The 24901-nt window shown below is 37.4% G+C and overlaps 1 protein-coding gene across 1 annotated transcript; it reads left to right on the top strand.

Annotated features, from left to right (window-relative positions):
* Nucleotides 1–59: 59 nt before the first annotated feature.
* TRIM23 (tripartite motif containing 23) lies at nt 60–23181 on the top strand. The gene is made up of 11 exons (XM_059836677.1): nt 60–218; nt 879–1041; nt 9024–9145; nt 9999–10277; nt 10894–11076; nt 11596–11811; nt 12890–13024; nt 17835–17964; nt 18082–18192; nt 19607–19731; nt 20076–23181. Exons 1-11 carry the CDS (start codon nt 129–131, stop codon nt 20253–20255), a joined length of 1734 nt encoding a protein of 577 aa, XP_059692660.1. The 5' UTR covers nt 60–128; the 3' UTR covers nt 20256–23181.
* Nucleotides 23182–24901: the final 1720 nt, after the last annotated feature.

Below are 24901 nucleotides of genomic sequence, written 5' to 3' on the forward strand. Positions count from 1 at the left end.
ATCGTAGTTTTGTATTTCTATAGGTTTGAGTTCTGCCAGGCGGCGCCTGCGCCCGCCGGGGTGGTGCCTGAAGCGGCGGCAGCTTTCCTTTCCTTCCTGCGGGGCCGCTCCGCTCTGCCCTCCCCGAGATGGCGGCCCTGGCTGTAAACAAGGCCGTGCCGGAGACTGGCCGCGGGCCTGGCGGTGGCGGTCGCGGCTCTGCGGGCTCTGCGGTGAAGGTGAGGCGGCGGCTCGGCCCAGCTCCTGTGGCAGGGCGCACTGTGCCCGCCCAGGACACTGCGCGGGAGGCCTGTGATACAGGATGTGCCCCCTAGGGTGCCGAGCTTATGGATTGGTTTTGGTGGTTTTTTTTTTTTTTGCTTTCTGTGTGACCCTCAGTTTTGCTTTTTGTTTATAGCTTGAGATGTTCTGGCCCGTAGCTGTTTGCTCGCACTAGCTCGGTGCTTGCTAGTTGGCTCACTTGGTATGACTGATCTCTTTATGAGCATCAGCTGCGAGGGGAAACTCCACCGGCCAACACTCTGCCCTGGCACGGTCTTGCTGGCCGCTTCCTTTTCCTGCGAGGATATTTCTTCTGGTTGTGCCTCTTGACCAGTAGGCCTGTCTTGTGGCAGTGTGTTAAATGAAGCGGGTAGGAATTAGTGGTGGTTAGGCAGGATGCTGAGGAGTTAAAATGTTCTGTTTGTGTCTAATTATTAATTTACTTTTTAAAAATCGATAGTATGATCGTTATGTGTCCATATGAAGCAAAATTACTGACTCAGCTTATGTACTGTGATTGCATGAACATCTGTAAAATAAATTGCCGTATAGCTTCCTGTGTGAAGTTTTCTTTTTTAATTAGCTTAAAACCATAAATGGTCTTTTTTAACTTACAGGTTCTTGAGTGTGGGGTCTGTGAAGATGTGTTTTCTCTGCAAGGGGACAAAGTTCCCCGGCTGCTTTTGTGTGGCCATACTGTCTGCCATGACTGTCTTACCCGGCTTCCCCTTCATGGTAGAGCAGTTCGTTGTCCTTTTGATCGACAAGTTACTGAACTCGGTAAGAAAATAGAAGTTTGACATTCTTGAAACCTTACAGTCAAGGATATCTAGAAGATAATGCTTGACATAGATTCTTAGTGCTCCACTTAGTGACGGTATTTCCAAGTAATGAATGTGCAGTAAGGAAAAGAAAGAGAAGATTTTGCCTTTATGTTATTGAACCTGGGCTTGCATGCTTTATACCTGGACGTACCTTCTTGAACACCTGTATTTACAAAGGGACTCTTACACAGAACAATTAAACACTCTGATTAATTGTTCTGTGTAAGAGTTCCTGAAGTATGAGTACTAGTTTCTGATTGTCCTAAACATTAAATCCATGTAATTGAGTAGGTAAATTTTGGACAAACATTTGCCTGAATTCATGATGAAGTGATATAGAGGGAAGGATAAGTGATAACAAGCCTGGTTTTTACAATGTTAGTGACTTCTATACGTCCACTATTGGTAGTGGCAGGCTACCAACAGAAATTCCCCTGCTCTAAGAATGCCTGCACATGGTATTTGAAAGGATAAGATAAAGATTTTTTTCTTACAGTGAGAGTTTATTTTAGGCAAAAGATGACACATGCATATAATTTCTTCGGAATAAGAATTACCTAGTCCACATGGAGTTATAGAGGACAAGTTATCAGAGGAAGCTGTAACAAAAAGAACTTGTTAATAGAACTGGCTCCAGCAGTTTTGAATAGCACTGGAGGAAAAAGGAGCCTGTTGAAAAGAGAATCTTTAGAAAAGGACATCTCTACTCTCATCAACCATGAAAGAAATGTTTAAGTATCAAATTCACTTGACTTTGAAGAATCTGCTAGGAACATTAAGGAACTCTGCAGGATGTTTTTGTGAAAATAGAAATCAGGAAAAGAAATATCAGTCTTGTATGAAGGAGGGGTTTGTTTTTTGGGCGAGGGAAATGGTGAAGTGTGAGAATCATTGCTAGTCTAGCAGAGTAGTTAAGAGTAATGGTTTGATTGCTAGTCTAGTAGAGTGGTTAAGAGTAATGGTTTGTTTGGCTTCTTATCTATGACTGTGCAGCTGCACAAGATTTCTTAAACTATGCTTTTAGAGGGAGAATCTTGGACCACAACATTTGGTGCTGTTGTTATGAAATATTTTTGTCCAAGACCACTGCTTTTTCTCTTGTGATGGGGAACTTGTTGCTTCTTAGTTTTCATTATGCAATTTTTCCCAGGCATCTGAAAGAATCCTATCATATTTTTTCGGTGTGTTTCATGTTTGATAAAAATCAAGCTTTACAAAAGCATTTGCAGATTTTTTTTTTAAATCTTTCTCACAAGTTTTTTAATGAAATGGCATGAAATGTTATTAAATCTCCAAGTCCCCTACAGTTAGGAAGAAGGATGAAAAGCTTTAGGATCCTTATATATTGAGGAGTTGATAAATAGAGTTGCATCCTGCTGTCAAACACAAGAAGGAAGAAGGATGCTCTGTGCTCAACAGTTGCTCACAAAAATAATGGGTAGAAAATCTTAGCCAAACAGCTTGAAAATAAAAATACTTCTGTGAATAAAAGTTTTACTTAGTGATCTGAGGGAGGGGGCAGTCATAGCACTTTAGTCTTTCCATATCCAACACCCTTGAGACATATTACTGGTTCTAGGATATAAAACTAAGAAGTTTTGTGGAGTGCAGCTCATGGCCCCTCTCTGAGATATCTATATATTTGCTACCTTTCTCTAATCACCTAGTAGCTGGTATTGGTTAAATTTGCTGCACTTGTAGTTTTGTTTTGTTCTAGGGCTTAGGAGCAGAGAGGGACAACTCAGGGCCCAGGGGAACTTTTCATACTTCCCTCCCCTCTGAGGATATGAGAAAGCAAGCTCCATGTTCATCCTATAGCAGTTCTACAATTTAATGAATTTAATGAAATATTGTTCTCAAGGTTCAGAGAGCTGTTTTGTGTCTAAATCTTGATTATAGGACCACTGCCAAGAGAAAATTCTGTTGAAAAAACAGCTGTAAAATTAGGACATAAAGCTACCTGTGCTGAACACAGGTAACTATGGATTTTATGGAGACTTCTAGTTGGGCTAAAGTAACCTATGGTACTTTTTTTCCATTGCTCCTATTACTAAAGCACTTAAGACTATATTCATCCAAGTTTTCCTAGTAATCTTGGGAGCTTTTTGAAATAAATATGGGGGGGATCTGTATATGGGTAGATGTAGCTGTATTTTTTTTTGAACTGGACTTGGTTTAAATATATTTAAATATAAATATATATATAAATATAAATATAAATATATATTTATATATATAAATATATAATATATATAAATAATATATAAATATATAATATATATAATATAATATATAAATATATTATATATATAATATATATATAATATAATATATAAATATATTTATATATATAAATATAAATATATATTTAAATAACTGTATGTGAAGGCAGGGCTAGAAGTACTTTGTGAATCAGGATTTTTGTAAATATGTGTTCTGCAACTGAAAATTGAAACATTGTTTACATGCTTAGCAAAATTTTCTAATAGTTCACAGAATCCTGTTACAAGAGAAAACATTTTGTAATGAACAAATAGGACTAAATCTTGCCCAAACCATTCTGCATTGCAGAATAGACAAAACATTGATTTTTGTTGGGTTTTTAAAGAATTCTTTAATGAAGTTGCCTGTGACTTAATGAGTATGTACATGTTGAAGGTGTGTGAACTGTTGTCTTCAATTGGTTTAACTCTTTTTTTTTTTACCAAAAAGGTGCAATGGAAAAGCTTGTTTGATTTTCAAACTTTAGAAATCATATATTCTGGAGAGTGTTGATTCAGACAGTTTATATGAGGGAAAATCCAAAAACTTGTGTCCATGGAAAAAGAGGCTTCTCTCAAAGATTTTCCAAATGTTGATTTGGGAGAAAAGGTGAATCCTTTTCTTTGAAATTGTTTTCTCTCTTCCTGTCTCTTACTGGTTATTTTTGGCTGGTGGGTTTTTTTGTTTGTTTGTTGGGGGATTTTTTGTTTGTTTGTTTGTTTCTGCTGGGTTCTGGGTTTTTTTAAAATTAATATGCGGGCCAGGGTATTTTTAGGGAAAATGCACTGATGTTACAGCTTTGGAGTTTCTCTCTATCTACCATTACTGCAGAGCTGAAATTGTTTTCTATCCTTAAAACTTGTTCACAGAGATATGGAGGTGATGGCATCCTTCATGGAATCCAGCTGATTGGTGTTGCTTACATTTACACATGCCTTTGCTAGTTTGAGTGCCACGCTGAAGCTTAAAAATGCTGTGCAAAAAAATGCTTTTAAACATTTAGACAAAAGTTGTTCCTTTATCCTTTTCATTATTTATAATACTTTTGCATTCAAGCTTCATGCTTCTGAAATTGACGTTTGTATTGTTAGCTGGAGTCAGTATCTTCAGTCTGTCACTTTCTCATTCCTGGCTGACACATTTCCTGCTATTCATGTCTTACTCTTCTTTTGAGATGACAGTCAGAATGTGTAATGATTTTTCTGATGGGCACAAATATTGTTTGTAGGCACAAGGAGGAGATGACTAGACTCTCACATTTGTGATCTCAAAGCACAATTTGAGATGAAGTTCAAGAGAGTAAATGTATGTATTTACAGAACTCATTGTTTAATGATTTCAAATATAAAATAAACACTTGGTCAGTTGTGTTGAAAATGTGTAGGTCAGGTACCTAAAATTTTTATAGATAGATTTAAAGTAAAAAGGAGCAAAGTCCCATTTGTGCAAATATGTAAACTTTATGATAGATGCCAGTGAAATGAGACATGACTTTTTAATGAGAATGCATGCTTATAACAAGGTAATCCACCTAGCTGATCAGGGGAAGCCAGTTGATGTGGTCTTTTTGTATTTCAGCAAAGTTTTGGTTCTGTCTCTCACAGTGTCCTGCTGGACAAAATGTCTGGCACACAGCTGGATTAACAACCACATCATGTGATGGGAGAGCATCTGGTTCATGGGTCAGGCACAAGGGGAATGGGGCAGGCAGTGAATGGGATGACATGAGGGTGGTGACTTGTCACTAGGGGGGTTCCACCTTAGCTCTGAGCTCTTCAACATCTCCAGAAATGATTGGGTGCAGGACTGGGAGGGATACAAAGTTCACAGATGATACAAAACTGGGACTATTGACTCTGGCCAGGAGGCCCTGCAGGGAGGGCTGGGCAGTCACCAACCCCATGAAGTTCAAGAGTAAGGGAAGGAGCTGGGTTCTGCACCTGGTGTGGGGCAGCCCTGGATGTACAGACAGACTGGGGAATGAGAGGCTGGAGAGCAGGGCCATGGAAAGGGCTCTGGGGTTCTGGTCCATGGCAAGTTGAACATGAGCCAGCAGTGCCCTGGCAGCCAGGAGGGCCACCCATGTCCTGTGGGCGTCAGGGACAGCATCACCAGCTGGGCAAGGGAGGGGATTGCTCTGCTCTGCTCTGCACTGGGGCAGCCTCACCTCGAGTGCTGGGGGCAGTTTTGGGTGCCACAGTGTAAGAAGGACAGTACTGGAGAGTGTCCAGTGAGGGCATGGAGGTGGTGAAGGGCCTTGAGGAGAAGCCATATGAGGAGTGGCTGAAGTCACTTGGTCTGTTCAGACTGGAGGAGACTGAGGGGAGACCTCACTGCAGTCACAACTTCCTCGTGAGGGGAAGAGGAGGCGCAGGCACTGATCTCTTATCTCTTGTGAGCAGTGACAGGACCTAAGGGAATTGCCTGAAATTGTATCGGGGAGTTTAGGTTGGATATTAAAAAAAAGGTTTTGCACCCAGAGGGTGGTTGGGCACTGGAAGAAGCTCCCCAGGGAAGTGGTCACAGAGCCAAGTCTGCCAGGGTTCAGGAAGTGTTTGGAAGATGCTCTCGGGCCAGCAGTGCGGTCATTGAGGATGGCCTGTGCAGGGCCCGGAGTTGGACTCAGTGATCTTTGTGGGTCTCTTCTAGCTCAAGATTATTCCGTGATTCTGTGTTTTATAGGGTGCTTGCTGGTTATAAATTCTGTTTCAGTAAATTAAAAGTTAGCATGTAAGCTTCACTTGTTTTTTAGCTGTGACCAAGGTATTATACAATTACTTGTATTATCAAGTCTCATGATACATAATAGAAAGAATGTAAGAGTGATGTATCTTTGTTTCTCATGACATCTTAGAGTTATGGACAAAAAAATAACTACATAATAGCTACTCACTTATGTTTTCTGATCTTCTTGTTTACAATTCAGTAAATTAGTTTTGTTTTGACTTTCTCTTCGCTGCTAGACATGAACAGAACTAACATGATTAAAATCACATACAATGTTGTAAACTGAGAAGAGTACTTAGCAGTTTCTAGGATTTTTGTAATAAACACTAAACACTAAGAAACGACTTTTGTAAGAAACTCTGTAATGATTGAATAGCTTGTTCCTCTTGCAGCCTTACCCAGTGTTTGCCTAAAGGCTAAGACAATGTTTGCTTAAAGACCAGGAACTATAATCTCTTACTTAAGTAGGTTTATCCTTTTGGTACATGTACATCCATTTATACTGGGCTATTAATGGCTATCTGGATTAGTGGCAAATCTCAAAATAGAAGCTGCATGTTAGTATCAGCAGTCATTATATTGCTGTGTTGTTAATGTGACTATTTTATATGATGTAGAAGCTGAAGGTTGTGCACTGTTAGTTTGCTGTGGAAAAGTGCTTAACACCCTAGAAGGAACCACGTGGCCACTTTCCAGTGCTTTGTTTTCTGAGTTACTCTGTCTGGATACCTATTTAGCAAATCCAGACTGTTTAGAAACTGTTTTGATGTAAATTAAATTCTAAAAGTGTTTCTAGTGCTCTGTATTTCTTCTGCTGGTAATAAGAGGTGACTTGTTCTGTGTTATGGAAAAAACAGTGATCTTGCTAGGAGTTCTCAGCCTAAGCTCTGAGGTCAGAATATGTCAAAGCAGATGACTTTGCTGGTGCTTAGTGGAATTTTGGAGGGACAGAACATACCTTCTGTAAACTCCTTCAAGATATGTGATAAAAGTCAAAATATGTTGTTTGTTTGTTTGCAGCTTATTTTCTGGAGTGCACTAATCTTAGATTGGGTGTTGGCAATGTAATGCCTCTGTGGAGCAGAGAAGGCTTCCACCATGGGGCTGATAACTGCAGAGGTCCCTGACTTTAAAAGCATGGACTTTTTAAAACACCTTGCTTTATATCTAACTTCAGTTAGATAGCACTAATTAGCACTAGTTACTAACTAGTGCTTCCATAGGCCCATTTCTGCAAGCAGCAAATGCATGGGCTTTACTGGTAAACATATTTTTTTAAAGCAGGTTATCAGTGTTGTTTATACCCATTGAGAGTGTTGGAGCATAAAATAGTTTAAAATGCTCTCATTTATAGCTATAGGAAAACAGTATCATCCATTTATTGCCATTAATCTGTGAGGCACATAAATTCTGAGTCACCAAATTTGAAATAGAGTATTACAGTCTGTAGTCTAAACTGTGAGGAAGATGGACCAGGGAAGAAAGTTTCATGAAGTTAAAGTGGAAGCTACATGAAGCAGTGTGGTTACCAATTGGGTATTTCTCATAACTGTGTAGTTGTTGTCTGTCTGGTCATTTAGAACTGCACTTTCATTCCAGTGATAAATTGCAATCTATGGAATGTTTGATAAAAGTCCATATTGAAGAAGTAAAATTTCATGTCTGTAAAAGATCAGTGAGATGACACTGAATTCCAGAAGGATGAAGGGCACATACATACTCCCATGAGACTGCCACAGGGCAGCAGCATACTTTAGGAGTTAGGAAACAACATGGGACAACTGGACAATTCAAGTAGTCTGGGCTCTCTGGGAAAACACATGGGAATATTGTTTCCTTGAGTTCATGTAGATAGCTTATGTGCACAAACTGAAATGCAGAATTTTTGTTTGCATATAAGGAAGCAATTTTGACTGTAAGAGTAACCAGGCTCTGCCACACATTGCCCAGAGAGGTAATGGCATCTCCCTCCTTGGAGATTTTCCAGAGATGCCTGGTTGTGGTCCTGGGCAACCAGCTATAGGTGACCTAGGCAAAGTGATGAAGAGGACCCTCCCAATGTTAACAATGTTGTGGTTTTGTTATGGTTAAAAAGTAATGATCCAATGCTCAAAGATGATGCTTGATCTCATGAGCCACCTTTCTTTGCAACAGAGAAAATGTAATTAAATTTATGACAGTTACACTGGAAGAAAGTCAAGGGATGGCAATTCCTTGAAGAAGCAGCTGCTAGGATTCTCATATGGTATGTGGCCTATATGGTTACCATTTAGCAGCAGTTACTGGGAGGCAGTTCTGATTTTCCTTCTCATCTCATTGCTTTATGTTAACTTTGACAAAAATAGGGATCATGCAGGAGTAGACATGTATTTCTGCTTTTCTCTAGGGAGTATGAGTGATCCCCCATTTTATCAAGTAGTGTAGTACCTTGGGTTTTGTTTCTGAATATTGTTTTAACTCTTACTTAGATTTTGCTGGCATGAGATCTGCAATTGGTGTTGCATCTTGTGATACAGGGAATAAGGTTTCTCAGTAGGAAATTCTTCATGGCTTCCATTAGTAGGGTAGAAATGTTCACTATACCTCTGAAAACTATAATTTTTATAATACACAGTGTTTGTGTGTTCCATGTATTCTTTAGTTGTTAGGTATTGCAGATTATTTTACAAGTATTTTTACTATGTTTCTCTAAATTTTTAATAATCTTGGCATCTTTTGATAGGGAAGATCTGCATAAATATTAAATAGCTCAATGATCAAAGGAAGGAAGATGGAGTGAGCTTGCAGAAAAACTGCTAGCTGTATATCACTTTGTTAATATTAATGTAGTTGATGTGCTCTTAATGTTTGTCCGAAGCTCAGCTGTGGTTTGTGGAATTTCTCAAAATAATACGTGCTTGAGTTTTTTCTTCCTTTCCTCCCCTTTATTTAACTCTTCATCAAAAATAGGAGATTCTGGTGTCTGGGGATTGAAAAAGAACTTTGCTTTATTGGAACTCTTGGAACGGTTGCAGAATGGACCTGCTGGGCAGTATGGGACAGCTGAAGAAGGCATTGGTCTGTCTGGAGAGGTACTTTTAAACTTTTTTTTTTTTTTTTTTTTTTTTTTTGTTTAAAACAAGTTTAATAGTTTAATTTGCTAGACATTATCTCTAATTGTGAAAAAGATTGAAAATCAGTTCTTTGCCAAATGTAGTTTCACCAATAATACTGTTCTTTTCTTCCAGTATCTAGTATTAAGGCTTCAATTAATTGTTCATAATTAAATGCTAATTTGTACTTGACTAAAGCAGAAAATAAACTGGTATTAATAAACATGCATGCTATTTCACCTCCTTTTATGCCTTTAGGATTTTTAGAAAAGGATACTCATTTCGATATTTTAGTTTTAGTCGTATAAGCACAGTTTTCTGGAACTCCTTAGGATTTCTTCCTAAAGACTTCAGCTATTGTCAGTAGTTGCCTTTTATAGTCATTTTATTATATCATGTAGTACTTCATTGCCAAAAGTAGCTGCTTTTATCATTTCAGTGTTAACAGGCAGTGTGTAACATATCTTGCAGTACCATTCCAGATGTAGATAACTTTCCTAAGTCCTTATTTGAATGTTGGTGTTTTGTTTTTCTGTAACTAATTCTCTGTTCTGTAATAACTACTTTGAAGGAAGTTCCCAGAGCCAGATTTATTTTGTCCTCCAAACCTTTACAACTTGCACTGAAGCTTGGATTTATGAAATCACTGAACATTTAATATTTGTGTTTCCAAAAAGTTTATTGAAAACTTGTAATCAAGTTTCAAAGTAGTCCAAGTATTTATTAGTGTATAACTTTTAAAGAAAGCCTGAATTGACAAGTCTTCTGATTTTTCCTCCATTATTAGGATTAAACGTTAACCACTTTAGTTTTGCCTGGTTTTTGTTGTTAGAGTATCATTCGTTGTGATGAAGATGAAGCCCATGTTGCATCTGTGTATTGCACTGTTTGTGCCACTCACCTGTGTGCAGACTGCTCCCAGCTTACTCATTCTACTAAGACTCTGGCGAAGCACAGGCGTGTACCTCTTGCTGATAAGCCTCACGAGAAGACAATGTGCTCCCAACACCAAGTACATGCCATTGAGTTTGTTTGTTTAGAAGAAGGCTGTCAAGCAAGTCCTCTCATGTGTTGTGTCTGCAAAGAATATGGGAAGCATCAAGGTCATAAGGTACTGCTAGTAGTTAACTTCTAGTCATGCTATGGGGCGGCTTGCGTAATTATTTATCCAAATAAAGTACAAAAAGTTGTACAAAAGAAAGGAGGATAGATTCTTGATCTGTTCATCCCATTCTTTAATTTTCCCTTTGTGTCAGACAGTTGCTGTGGTAAAATAAAGAAAAAAGGATTCTAAGAACTCAATGAGTTACTAATGTGAATATATATATATGAAGGATAGTCCCTTTATCTGCTGCTTTTCTGAACATTTAATGAATTTGGGCCACCATTTTAAAAGCTGTTTTCATAATGCAGACACTACATACACATCACATCACTGGTGCAATCTAAGTATCCTTCTTTTTGTATAATAAATTATGATAAACAGGCAAGTTTTTGTTTACTTGTGTAATTGCTAGATGTCTGAGCTAGTTTCAGCATAATCTGTAAGTCCTGGCTGTTTTTTTAAATTGCAAAATGGTTTTAAGTTTTTACTTGACTTTACTATATGTGTGTGTAAATATATGCCCATATACTTGCACATGTATATTAAATATCTAGAAAAATAGAAGAGATTATTAAGGAAGATCATTATGATTGATGTTTAATATGTTGCTTTTAATTAATAGCATTCTGTCTTGGAACCAGAAGCGAACCAGATTCGTGCATCCATTTTAGACATGGCTCACTGTATAAGAACTTTCACAGAAGAAATCTCTGATTATTCCAGAAAATTAGTCGGAATTGTTCAGCATATAGAAGGAGGAGAACAAATAGTTGAAGATGGCGTTGGAATGGCCCATACTGAACATGTATGCTCTTAAAAAAATTTTATTTCCCCCACATGCACAGATGATTGGCTTTTCTGTAATAACTGGGATAAGGACTTTATTTGAAAATTATGCGTAGGTTTTAAGGTCTTCTATCTAGCAAGTCAGTATTGAGGCTTAGGTCAGCAGATAGATGGGAACTTGTGTGTTACAATGTTTTTAGGCTATATGAAAATATGGAGGTAGTGGAAAAAGTTGTTTGACTTCTAGTGTACAGATTGTGTTTGTTCTCAGGTAGTATAATACTATTGAGGCTTTTTTCCCTGGTCATTTTTAGTGAGGTGTCTGTCTATACATGCAAATGAGCTGTGTGGTTATGGGAATAACTTCTAGAAGTTTTGGTATTATTCAGGAAGTCTTATCAGCCCTAACTGGGACATGAACTGTGATGCAGCCAAGCAGATGTGAAAATAAATTAGAATCTGGAATAAAATTTAAAATTTGCTCCTGGAATCAACTGGTGTCCTTAAACTCTTGGGTCTCCTTGCTGCAACACTCTAGGTACCAGGAACTGCAGAGAATGCTCGCTCATGTGTCAGAGCCTATTTTTCTGATCTTCATGAAACCCTTTGTCGTCAGGAAGAAATGGCTCTTAGTGTTGTTGATGCTCATGTGAGAGAGAAGTTGATTTGGCTTAGGCAACAGCAAGAAGATATGACCATTCTCCTGTCACAGGTTTCAACAGCTTGCCTTCACTGTGAAAAGACTTTGCAACAGGTAGGTTGGCAATTGAGCTGTAGCATATGGCAAAATACATTGAATTACAATTTAATTTTAGACTATAAAAAAAGAGATGAGATGATATTCTGCATTATTTTCTTATAAGATTAAATCAGTCATGGTCTAACATGAGATTTAAGTATTCATTACAAGGAAGTGTTAGCTAAAGATAATCAGTACAAAAGTGTAGAGTCCTCCAGTTACTGGAAACCCTGTGGCATGATTTTTCTGGAGTACTTTCTGATATTTGTGAGGCTAGTGGGAAGGCAAGACAAGACTGAATTAAAAAAAAAAACCTACAGAATGTATTGGAAAGATTTTACAGTTGCAATTACAAGTATAGATGTTTGAAGCTAGTTGTCATAGCTGGTAGGAAGATACGTTTTAGGATGAAATTGGTTTCAGTAGCACTTGTAACATTGGTAATTCAACATCTTAAATGTATGAAGAAAGTGGCTGTGTGTGAATTTCTCATTGGTCTCTTATTCATTGAGTTTAATGATAGGAAAAGTAAATAGTATGTGTAGCAAATAGTAAACTGAGTGTGAGAAGGTACTTCATGAATGTGTTATTTGTATTCTTTTTACCAGATTTGTTTAGAGTTTTTGTTTGGTTGTGTAGTCAAGTTTAACTGTACAAATGTTCTGAATCATGAGTGGCGGGATACTAATATTTTCCTATTAAGTGATTTCCTGTATGCTGCAAAATAGTTGCTCTGTTCCATCTGTTTAAATGATATATGAAAAACATAAATGTTCTTTATAGGTTACATTGTTGTTACTGTTTCTTATAATTTATATTACTCCTAGGTGGCTCATCAAGAAAGTTTGTTGGTTTTTTTTTTTATAAACCTGCAGAACTACTTAGTATCTAGTAGTGTTAAGGAAAACTGTTAAAATATTCATATTTGTGTTGCAATTTTAAATAAATCTATTTTGTAAATGTTAATTTCTTGAAGTAGTATGTTTCTATTTAAAATGCCTTCTTTCTAGCAATCATATTTATATTGTATTTGGGGTATTTTTAAGTAGATTACTAAAGGAAAGGCATGTTTTTGTTTTCTTTGTCTGTTTAGGATGACTGCAGAGTAGTGTTGGCCAAAGAGGAAATTACAAGATTGCTAGAGACATTACAGAAACAGCAGCAGCAGTTTACAGAACTTGCAGATCATGTACAGCTGGATGCTAGCATACCTGTCACTTTTACAAAGGTATTCTTAATCTCATGGAAGTACAGTTATCCACTTTATGAAGTCCCAAATCTAATGTAAAATAAAGCAGGAATAATAGATGTACATTATATTGTGCTGAATTTGTTGCAACAAGTTGAGGCAATTCAGTATCAGTTAGAGCCACATTGTCTTATCACATGATGAGTGCAATCTGTTATTTGGGCAACAAACCACTGTGCTGCTGTAATAAGGGTAGGAAATGTTCTTTTGACTGTATCAGTAACTTTGTTTGAACTTTAGCTGTTTTCTTTTAAATAAGTTGGATAGTATTTGTGAGTTCTAGAAACACCTTTCTTTGGAAACCTATCCGATTATTTCCTGGAGATTACTCACGTATTTTAAACGGAATACTACAATTATAACTTGTGGTTTATAATGTTTAAAAAATGTATTTCTTTCATTTTATATAACAGTCACTTGTTTTACAGTTGCTTGGTATTCACTCAATAGCTTAGCTTATACATGATTAATCTTCTAAGTAGGTTTGGGTTTTATTGCTTCAATATAATTTCAGTACCACTTTCATTGAAGGGCATGAAATTATTCAAAGTTTGATAATGGTACTTCTATTTTGGTGTATTTATATGGTGTTTATTATTTGTGATGCTTTCCTCGTAGGAAAGTAAATAAGTTTGAAACTCAAGGAACAAGAAGTACTTTGATGTATGGGTTTTTTTTGGTTCTCAGTGGCTGAAAGAGGAAGAGGATCTATTGTGGCTGAGACAAAAATGAGAATTTAACTGTATATATTGAAGCATTTACTGTAAGGAAATAAATGCTTCCATAGAGATTCAGTGTCAGTTCTTGCTGACCTGAGAAATTAAATTTCTTCAAAATAATTGATTTTGTAGCCTCAGTATATTTGAATTTCCATGTTAATGCAGCATTTTCACTTCTGCCTGTCTCTTTCCTATTCAGCAGAGACCAGAGCTGGTAGGGCCAAGGAAACCTCTTTTGCAAACCCTCATTATTCCATGAATGAAGCAGTAGTCATATTTCACAGATGAAGAATTGTGAGTCAAAGGGGCATTTTGAATGTCTGGCTTTGGCTTTCAGAGCTATTTATCAGACTTGGAAAATTTTGGGTGTGAATTTCTGAGCGTTGGGCAAGAGAATGATAGGAGCTAGCTCAGGTATTACAGGGGGCCTAAAATAGGTTTGGGGGACCCAGAAGACTTGGTTTTGTCTTGTAACAATTTGTATTTTTATGAAGTCTTCTGAAGGTTAGTTTCTGAATTTCAAAGGTGCTAAAGCAAGTGTAATTTTTCACAAAAACAGCATCAGCCATGAAAAAATATGGTGAAAGTAATTCCTTCAGCCTCTTACTTTTTGTTTCCTCACATCTGATAAAGCTTAATGTTCTCTTTCTTGACAATGTGTTTTTAGATTACTGTTATGCTGATGGCCAGTATTGTGACTTGCAGTGAGGCTTGTTGTACTTATCTGGACCTGGCAACAGATATCAGGCAGAAATAAAATCTTCAGATAAAAACTGTAAACTGTTATATTACTGGAAAGGTCTCCCTCACAAGCTGGCATATGCTGAAGGCTGCATCCATTAAAAAGTGTAAAAAAGCATTTCAGACAGTACCTGATCAGAGGAACATTTAATATCAAATGAAAGTTGTGGAGGTTTAAGGAGGGGAGGGAGAAGTCCTTTTCATTCTTGAAAGGGAGTAAACTTTACCTTTTTGTTTGTTTGTTTGTTTCACTGATGACACAAGAAAACAGTCATAGTGCCATTTCCTCTTTCTAAACCAGCTAGGGAAATGCCACATACAAAACTCTGAAGAGAGGATTTGGAGAATTCTCCTTGCCCAGGAGCATAATCCTTATTTAAAGATAGTTTTCTGTTAAATGAGTGCAGTGGCTGTAGAAGATTATGTACAAGAAATGCATTTGGTCATCATGAGTATGTGTATGTGCATGCTGGAGAGAGAGAAAACTATTAAGGAAGCAGTGCTTGAGGCTGACAGATAAATTCTCATTATGATGTTAAACTAACTATGGGCAAGTAACACCAACATCAAGACTATCTGAGAAGGCAGTGTTCTCTCAGAGGGAAAGCACTTTAAAATACTATTAAGTAAACTGTATAGAGGGCTTTTGTCTCACCAAATTTCTTGAAAGAGGCCAAGGATAAAAATGTGAAGACATCACAGTTGTAGATTTTTCTTCTGCACTTTCTGCACTGAGATTTAAGAAAACAAGTTTTACTTAAACAGAAGTCTATGGTTACCTGTTTCTGAGTTTGCCCTAAAGTTGTGCACCTGCCAGAAAGACAGACACAAAGGGATTTTATTTTTCATTTCTTTAAGCAACATTTTAGTTAAAGGTGCTTATACAATTGACAAGGAGAGACTTTTTTCATGTCAATTTCTAGCTGTGATTGTGAATAGTCCATTATTACTCATGTTTCAGGTGCTACGCTCAGTTTTCTGAATAGCAGCTTTGCTTGGTATCCATCACATTTTGATATGATGGTGTCCATCAAAATTTGGTATCTATCACATTTTGATTCCTTCTGAGAGAATACAAACATGCTGAGAACACCCTGTTTTCATTCTAAACCTTAGAGAAGGCAAACTGCAACAGGATGGCTAAATTTGACAGCATCACTCATCTCCTTCATTTCCCTGATGATTTCAGTTTTACTGCCTCTGCCCTCCAGCCATGGGAGCTGTCTAGATGACTAGTACATCTCGTGGAGCTGCGAGAGGATTGTCAGACTGGCTCACTGTCAACAAGCTGTGCCCATAGCCAGGGTACTGCCTCCTGCAAGAAACCTGAGAACTGAGCAGGTCTATCCAGAGATGCTGCTTTTCCTTCTTCATTGCAGGTGCAGAGAAGAATTGGGGAGATTCACTGCCAGAAATTTTGGATAAAATCAGAACTGAAGTTTGAGTGTGAAAAGACTGCTGGAGACATGGCATTTTTTAGACTCTTCAGAGCCTTCTGCATGCTTCTTTTTGTTTTTTCTTTCTCTGCACCTTGTCAAAAATCTGCCCACAAGTTTTCTTTTCCAGAATGAGATAACCCATTCTGATAATCATGTTGTGTTGCAGTGTTGTCACTGAATTTCAGCTCTGACTCCAAATGTCTAGAACTTAGACAAAATTTATTAAAAACATTTAAGTCTCAGTGTTTTATTTTCCAGATCTCAAATAGTCTTTTGGTTGTGGAGCATCTGCCTTGTGTAATACTAGTACGGAACCTGTTGAGCTTATATAAGTTCATTTCACAGATTCAAATAAATAGCTACTGAATCTACTACTCCACAGACTACCTACTACTGAATAGGTAGTCTGTGGAGTTCTATAATAAGGACCATCTGGGCCCATTTAGGTTTCAAGCAGCAAGCATACAATTTTGCAGGTGAATAATGCATCAAGATCTGGTTGAAGAAACTTCTCAGTTGGCTTAGGAAATTCATGAGCTGCAGGCTCTTAAGCATAGGGAAGTTATTTAGGACAGTTATCATCACTATGTGCTTTCCTTATTTCTTATTCTCTTATTTCATGTCCATCTTTGCCTAGTTTCAGACAGCATATTTGATGAGATGAACTTTTGATCTGGCTTTTGCATTTATAGTCATGATGTTGCTTACTTTTGCATTGCAGTAGTTGCATAATAATATTTTAATTTTTTTTTTTTGTTTTAAGAAGCAGTTTCTCAAGGTGTTTTTATTCTCTTCCAGATTTGTGATAGCATAAGGTCATTGAATTGTATTAATTATTCTGAAAGTATACTGCTTCCTCTGATGAGAAAGGAGAAGGCATTTGCTTGTCATGATGACCATATATCCAGATACATAATGGATCCTGTGTGTGTATATGGAAAGATAAATAGTTAGATATCTCACATCATGGGATGTAGATGTTTAAATGTTCTGTAACACTGGCAATCTGTTGGTCTTTTACTAAGAGATGAAGCATTTTTGCACTCAGTAGTATTTCTTCTATTAGAAGAAATAAGAGGCTATGTACAGTAGACACAGTGCTGTCTGGATTTTGCAAGAAAACAAATATACTGCCACATAGTTTAGGCGATTGAAACCCTGGTGTTTCATCAAGATAGCAGTTCTAAGTACTTTAAAATGTGTTTCAGAAATATATACTAATCTCAGCCTATGTGTTTATTTTAGAATTTATGCTTTGCCATTTGATCACATTGCCTGTGTAATCTCATTCAATACTCAACAATAGCTTGGTGTAAACTACAAATAGGGAAGTTGATTCTTGTTTCTTGTCTCCAAGCAAGACTTGGGGTATTTTGTTTGCTTTTCTCTGCTATTTCAGATTACTGCTTAGTGCTAGTAACGTTGCTGTTGCAAAGGATTGGAAGAGGCTTAGGGTGAAGAGGTAAAGCTGTGGAACCTCCAGCAGTGAAGTAGTTCTCTAGGTGGAGGCATTAATAAAGTGTGGAAAAAAACGTTTTCTGGTCAGAGAACTCTAATTATTTGCCATAAAAAATTCCTCAAGTGGTCTCAGCCAAGAATGATGAAAGAATTTGAAATTTTATCAAATATAGACATACTGTCACGAAACTGGCTTTCTGAAAGACATGTAGTAACTCAGGTCAGGTAGAAGTTCACTACAGACATTATTAGATACTTTTGTTTCTATTACTGCTGGAAGTGATTGATGATTGGGCCTTGTACTTTTGGGGCCCATCCATTTAGTCATTTTACAAATGGTGACAAAATACATGTTTTAAACATAAGGGCTTTCTAGATTGAATTTCCAAATTTTGCTGTTGTTATTAATACAAAATATTCTGTTTCTTCCAGGACAACAGGGTACATATTGGACCAAAGATGGAAATTCGGGTTGTTACTTTAGGATTAGATGGAGCTGGCAAAACAACTATTTTGTTTAAGTTAAAGCAAGATGAATTCATGCAGCCAATTCCAACAATAGGTTAGTAGCTACAATTTATATGTAATGACTTTTCTGAATGTTTGATTTATCTGCTAATTTTGGTTATTTTATGTTCATACAGAGCAGAACTGTAAAACTTAAATATTTTTATTCCAGGTTTTAACGTTGAAACAGTAGAATACAAGAATTTAAAGTTTACTATTTGGGATGTAGGAGGAAAGCACAAATTGAGGCCTTTGTGGAAACATTATTATCTCAATACGCAAGGTAATACTGATACAGTTCTTAAACTGTATTTTGTCTTCTAGCTTGTGTTTCAAAGCCAGACAGATTATTAATAGAAGTAATTTATGACAGTAGAAAGTTGTTCATCTAATGCAAAGTACAGCTGTTAGATTCATGAGCTAATAAATTTTAATCCAGTTGGTCAAAATGTCTACTGCATGATAAAGGTACATGCTCCATAAATCCATCAGACAGTTCATGGAGCCAAACAAAATTAGAACCTCTGTTAAATTGGTTCTAGCTGACAACAGACAAGGTACAGCGTCCCAAAGTCTGCATAGTGAGAAGAAGTACTTGCCAGGTATGAAATATAAATAGCACTTGAAAACACTTAGCATTTAGGAGCCTTTAAATAGCAGCTTAAAAAATTCTACCAAGTTCTGTAACTTCTGACTTGCTAATGCAGTGTAGTATCTGATTGTAGACTAGATTATTGAGTTTGAAAACACTGATGAACTTAAAAATTTGTGTTGTTGTTTTGTAAATCCTCCATAGGTTTTTCCCAGTTCAGAAAAAAGTTCTTCTTGATTGATTCATTCACAAGTATCTAAAGTACTTAGGAATTAGAGACATCAGCTCATGTGCTCTGCTTTGTGCCTTATTTCAGCCTTAAATGCAAACATTTAACATTTTAAATTGCTCATATTTTCAAACTTTTTAAAGTTGTATTTTGGGATTTCTGTTGTCCTCTTAAATCATACTGTGTTAAGTAGCGTGGAATCATGCCTGCCTTGGAACTGCATGTTGGAGAGAAAGCAAAGCAGTTTCCCTGGTACATATCTGCAGTAGATTATTTTTAGTTTTGGTGTTGGGGTTTTTTTTCATCACCCCTTGATTTTAAATTCTGTCCTCTAGCTCTGCCCCCTTGACACTCCAGTCTTTCTGGCATCTTAGTTACTCTCTAGTGGATAGTAAAATCTAATGCTGCTATGTTGGGTCCTTGGCCATCTTTTTTGAATTCTGTAGACTGTAGTTGAAGCAAGCTGTGCTGATTTGGCTGAACCTGTGAATATTACAGCCCATTAAGGAAAACTGAGACAGCCATATGGGAGTTAATGGAGTATAAATGGATCAAGAAATAGTTTAAACTGAGATACTTAATCCATGCATAGTGAATCTGGTTTTAGACCTAAGTATTTAAAATATCATGGCCTTTATATTAGACTAGGAAAAAAAATTAGAGATTTTTTTCACTGTTTTAGGATGAATTCTAGACTTCTGTTTAAAATACAGAAATATTTAAGGAATTTCTCAGTTGTCCTGGATGTAAAATTGAAGTTGTATGCTGAGAAACTTCACATAGAAAGCTTCTAGAAAAAGGAATGGTGTAAGTTGAAAGTTAATTTTGCAGTTTATATGTGAACGTGTGTAAAACATTTCTCTTCTTCTTTCATAGCGGTGGTGTTTGTTGTTGATAGCAGTCACAGAGACAGGGTCAGTGAAGCATACAGTGAACTTGCAAAATTATTAACAGAGAAGGAATTGCGGGATGCCTTGCTCTTGATCTTTGCTAATAAACAGGTATTTGTGATTTGGTTTTACTCTCTTTTCTTCAGCTTGTGTATCAAATTCTAAGCTTCTGAACCCTCTGCTGTGGATAGGGAGTGCTAATGTGGAAAGCATAAAAAGCAGATATTTTCCTTATGTGTAATGCTGGTCAAGTAAATGTTGCTCCTAACTGTGCTTAGTAGATTGATCAACCAGGGGTTTTTTATGGTAGCAAGTAGTAAATGCTTAACTGTTTGATTTGTCTTTTGTGTTTGAAGAACTGTTATGTGATCTGTAGCTTCAGTCTTAAGCCAATGAAATGGCTTCAAATATAATACAGAAGAATAATTGAGTCTTTGTATCTGATTCTCTTGCAGGATGTAGCAGGTGCTCTTCCGGTGGAAGAAATCACAGAACTGTTGAGTCTCCACAAACTCTGCTGCGGCCGTAGCTGGTATATTCAGGGTTGTGATGCCCGAAGTGGTACAGGACTTTATGAAGGATTAGACTGGCTTTCAAGGCAGCTAGTGGCTGCTGGTGTCCTGGATGTGGCTTAACTTTACATCAGCTGCAATTTAATATTGTTGTTTATGGTTTTGTTTTGTTTTGTTTTGTTTGCACGATTTAGGGTGTTGGCACCAGGTCTGCTTCCTGAAGAGGAGGCTTTATTTAAGTTGGTCGTTACAAAAAGATATAAACCTTCATTCTAGATTGGATAATTGGTTCAGTAAATGTGTGTCATTATAGTGATTTTGAAAGTTGATTCATCTACATTTTGTGGGAATGTAAGAGCATTACAAGGATGCCTTGAAATTCCTTTTCGAGATATTGTTAAAATTTAATTTTTTTTCCCTGATAAAATATGCATTGAATTTCGTGTAATAGGTATAATGCAGTTACAGTAGTTAATTGGTATTACAAAAATGCTGAGTAGTTTAGAAATACTTTCCCATGAAGCTATTCCAACATCCATCTCAAGTTTATTAGAATAGCCAGCTCTATCAGTTAGAGATAAGTGGTGCTACTCTTTAATATCAAAAGAATCCATAAATATAAAGATGGCATTGAATCTTACATGCAGCTACACCATGTAAAGAAAATGCTTCCCTTATTATTTATTAATCTCCTGTTTGTTACAGGAAGGCAGCATAACTGCACAAAGAAAATTCAGAGTTGGAGACAAGTGTTGCAGAGCAAAGGGGCTTTGGCATTACTTAGCCACTTGTTTGATATCTTGGGGGCAGGGGTTAGTTGGGTTTTTCACACTGAATTATTTATGGACATACTATGGTGATTCTGAGGTGAAAGTGTTTTGTGCATACTTGGGGGACATAATCTGCCTTTAGAGATGAAATTTATTCCTGAAGAAGTCAAATTAAATTTTAAAAAAACCCCAACTTCTTAAAGAAGTAGTGTGGTGTAATGTCAGTCCAGCTATGTGCTTTTATGCAGAAGTCATAATTCCAGAATAAGGTAGTGGCCTTAAAATATCCAATAAGACAATGTAAAACCAGTGAACACTAATTATAAGTCTTTAGAAGGGTAGATGGTAAAATGTGATATAAACCTTCCATAATTAGATTTTCAGTTTTTACTGGATCTTCTGCATGAAATTGTCACCAATGCCTCTATTTTTGAAGATTCCTCATTCACAAACCCATGAAACATGGGTGTAGTGCTGTTCAAATTTAGAGAAAGTTGCAGTGACTTAGTGATACCTTTTTTTCTGCTAGACGTGCAACTTTGCAAACAATTTTATCTGTCTGGTGTGCACACCAGTATCTTCTTTCCCTTTTCTCTAAGTCCATGGCCACTGCCAGCTGAAGAAGGAATGCCATGGGCTCTCTTGTTGGTAAGAGAAGCTACAACAACTCTGAGCAGTAGATCAAAACTCTGTATCATAACGTTTCTTACTGGAGTAGAGGTGAATCAGGAGAACTAGATAGTGCAAGTGAACAGTGTTGCTTCACAGATATTTTTGCCATGCTGAAAAGTGTTTACGTGTGAGAGCTCTGAACCTCACCTAGTAAAGAAAGTGTATCCCATTATCTGTGGCTTTGCTTTCATTGTATTATTAGGAATTATATGTTGTTTTCCTGCAAAATACTGTAGGTAAAGCCAAGGATGTATAAACAAATAATTTAATACATTTGCACTTTTCTTCTAGAGGAAGCAGTTAATGTAACTACTTCCTTATTATGACACTTGTAGTATTCTTCTTACTTAAATTTCAGGTAAATTATGTTAAATGCAGCTTCAGATTCAGCAAGTCTAATGATGTGAATTACACCTGAAGGAACACTAAGCTTTAAAGTAGTTTAATATTTATGAAGTGTTCTTCAATGTCTACACATGTACAGGTACTGAGACAGAGTATTTAGTCTTTCTTTAGATAAACTGATAAATTTGGAAATAGTTTATAATGGAGTGAAAAGTGGGGTTTTTTTGCACCTACCAAACTTAAAATTGTTCTTCCTTCCCAGCCTGTAACTTCTTGCACAGTACACAGTTGGTGGCTGTGATTTGAGCATTTGCTTAGCCTGTGCTGCAGAGCAACCCCAGACCTAGTTAGGGCTGACTGTCCCTTCAAAGCTCTTTTTGAAATATGAACAAGTTCTGCTAAGTATGGTAGATATCTTTTCCTGTAATACTTTTAACAGAAGACATGCGTTCTTTAAAAGAATCCTGATTTAGTTTCATTTTACCTGGCTTAGGCTTCAGTTACACATGCTGCTCAGTATTGTTCTAATTCAAAATGTTCAAGGGGACTAGTTGGTATTTTATGTAACATTAAATTTGAGAGGAGAGGAAAAAATCTCACTCATGCATATTTTCAAGTACAAGTGATTGCTTGTGACACATGGAATGCTACCATGAAAGTGTTTTTAAATTGAATTTATTTAAGATGACTTGAAGTAAATGTGAAAGTGTTGCATTTGTCTGTGAACTCTTCAGTGTAGAGTACACTAAGAGGTTTATTCATGTTATACATTAATACAACATATAAATGGCTTTAGTTATAAATTTAAGCTTGTTTCATCAGTTTTACTGAACTTTAGTTTTTAGTGTACTGACTTATGGAATATGTAATTGGAATATTTCTTGAACTAGAATTCATTAAAGCAATGCTAACTGTTTAGAAATTAACTGAATTAACTTTTCAAAGGATCTTAATGTAATTTTGAAATTGAGTAAATGCAACATCCAATGGCTGTGTTGTAGCTTTCTTTAAAGAGCCTCATCTAAAAATACTATGTCTGTGCTAACTGAACAGTCATGTTTTATCACTGTTTCTGTATTCTGTCTTCAAAATTACTGTGGGCAATGAGGATCTGGTTCTGAGAGTGTTGAGTAGATATGGATTTAGGTAAAGATTTCTTTAAAGAAAGCTCTTTTAGTAGAAGAAGTTCGTAAGCTGCTGCAATTTGCATTGCTCAGAAAATAATTTCTTTTCAATAAAATATGTAAAACCTTGAGAACTAATTTTAATAAACTTGCCTTTTTGTTTTGCTTTTTAAGGTCTGCTTAAAATAGAGGTGTGCTACATTTAACTTCCTGATGGTAGCAGCAACTTTTGAGGAAATACATTTGGTTATCATGCATCATACCTCGATTCATAAGTTACCAGAACTGTAAACTCCCAAGTCTTTTTTATGAGTGCAGTGGTGTTAGGTGAACATAAACAGCCATGATCAATGTTACTGTTTATAGAGTACATTTAACTAAGCAGCATGGTAACAAGGCCTTGTTGAACCACATTCGCAGCAGCTTGAGAAGTTGTCTTAGCTTTCAGTGTGAGCCTACTGTTGGTGAACAGAGAAAAATGCATGAGTGATGTGATGTTCGGAGGCTGTCTTGAGCAAAGTGATCACAAAAGTTGGTTTTGATTCTTGGTGAAGTAAGGATAGGGGTCAGCAGCTCTGCCACCTTGGACTTTCAGAAGGCAGACTAGGGCCTGTTTAGGAAACTAGCTGAGAGAGTCCTGTAGTAGGTAGTCCTTAAGGGCAATGGAAGAGTCCAGGAAGGCAGAAGGAAATCCTAGCTAGAGGTGCAGGATCAGGGTCTACCCAGGTGCTGAAAGATGAGTCAGTGGGAAAGGAGGTCAGCTTGGCTCAACAGAGAGCTCTGGTTGGAACATGCAGAGAGAAATTTTATAACCTCTGGAAGAAAGGACAGGCAACTCATCAGGACTACAAGGGTGCTATGAGGTTATGCAGGGAGAAAACCAGTAGGGCCAAAGCCCAGCTAGAACTTGACCTGAATACTGGTGAAAAAGACCACAAAAAATGTTTTTGCAAATATATCAGCAACAAAATGGCCAGTGAGAATCTCCATCCTTTATTGCATGCAGAGGGAAATAGTGACAAAGGATAAAGAAAAAGCTTAATGCTTTCTTTGTCTCAGTTTTTAACAGTAAGATGAGTTTTCCTTAGAGTACCAAGTCCCCTGAAGTGGAAGACAGAGATGAGGAGCAAAATAAAGTGCTTATAATTCAGGAAGAAATGGCTAATACTTGCTAGACCACTTAGCTGCAAGTCTAGTGGGACCAGATGGGATCCACCAAGATTACTGATGAAACTGGTTGAAAGAGCTTTAAATAATTTTAAGGCACCAAGAAGACACTTCAACTCATTTACCAGCAGTCCTGGCTGATGGGGGAGGTGACTACAAATTGGCAACTGTAATACCTATCTGCAAGAGGGTTCAGAAGATGGATCTAGGGAACTACAGTTCAGCCTAACCTTAGTGCCAGAGAAGATCATGGAGCAGCTCATCCTGAGTGCCATCATGTGTAAAACAGTCAGGGTTTTGGGGCCCAGCCAGCACAGATTTGTGAAATGCAGGTCCTGCTTGCCAAACCTGATGCCTTTCTATGGCAGTGTGACACACTTAGTGGATGAAAGAAGCCTGTGGATGTTGCCTGCTTGGACTCTACTAAAGCCTTAGACCCTGTCTCCCACCACATTCCCCTGGAGGAACCAGCTGCTCGTGGCTTGGGCAGATGCACAGTTCGTGGGTTAGAAACTGCCTGGATGGCTGGGCCCCGAGAGTGGTGGTGAATGGAGTTCCCTCCAGCTGGTGGTCGCTCACAGGTGGTACCTAGAGCTCAGTGCTGGAACCAGCACTGTGTAATCACTGGGTGATTGCTGATCAGGTCCTGTATGACACCAAGCTGGGTGGGAGTGCTGATCTGCTGGAGAGC

This window comes from Haemorhous mexicanus, chromosome Z (assembly GCF_027477595.1).
Source record: "Haemorhous mexicanus isolate bHaeMex1 chromosome Z, bHaeMex1.pri, whole genome shotgun sequence".
Classification (NCBI taxonomy): domain Eukaryota; kingdom Metazoa; phylum Chordata; class Aves; order Passeriformes; family Fringillidae; genus Haemorhous; species Haemorhous mexicanus.

What these genes read in the sequence shown, in the direction of transcription:
- TRIM23 (XM_059836677.1), top strand. Translation starts at nt 129, where the DNA reads ATGGCGGCCCTGGCTGTAAACAAGGCCGTGCCGGAGACTGGCCGCGGG. An exon ending in TCGACAAGTTACTGAACTCG is followed by an intron (nt 1,042 to 9,023) that starts GTAAGAAAATAG and finishes CATCAAAAATAG; the next exon opens with GAGATTCTGGTGTCTGGGGA. An exon ending in TACCTGTCACTTTTACAAAG is followed by an intron (nt 13,025 to 17,834) that starts GTATTCTTAATC and finishes TGTTTCTTCCAG; the next exon opens with GACAACAGGGTACATATTGG.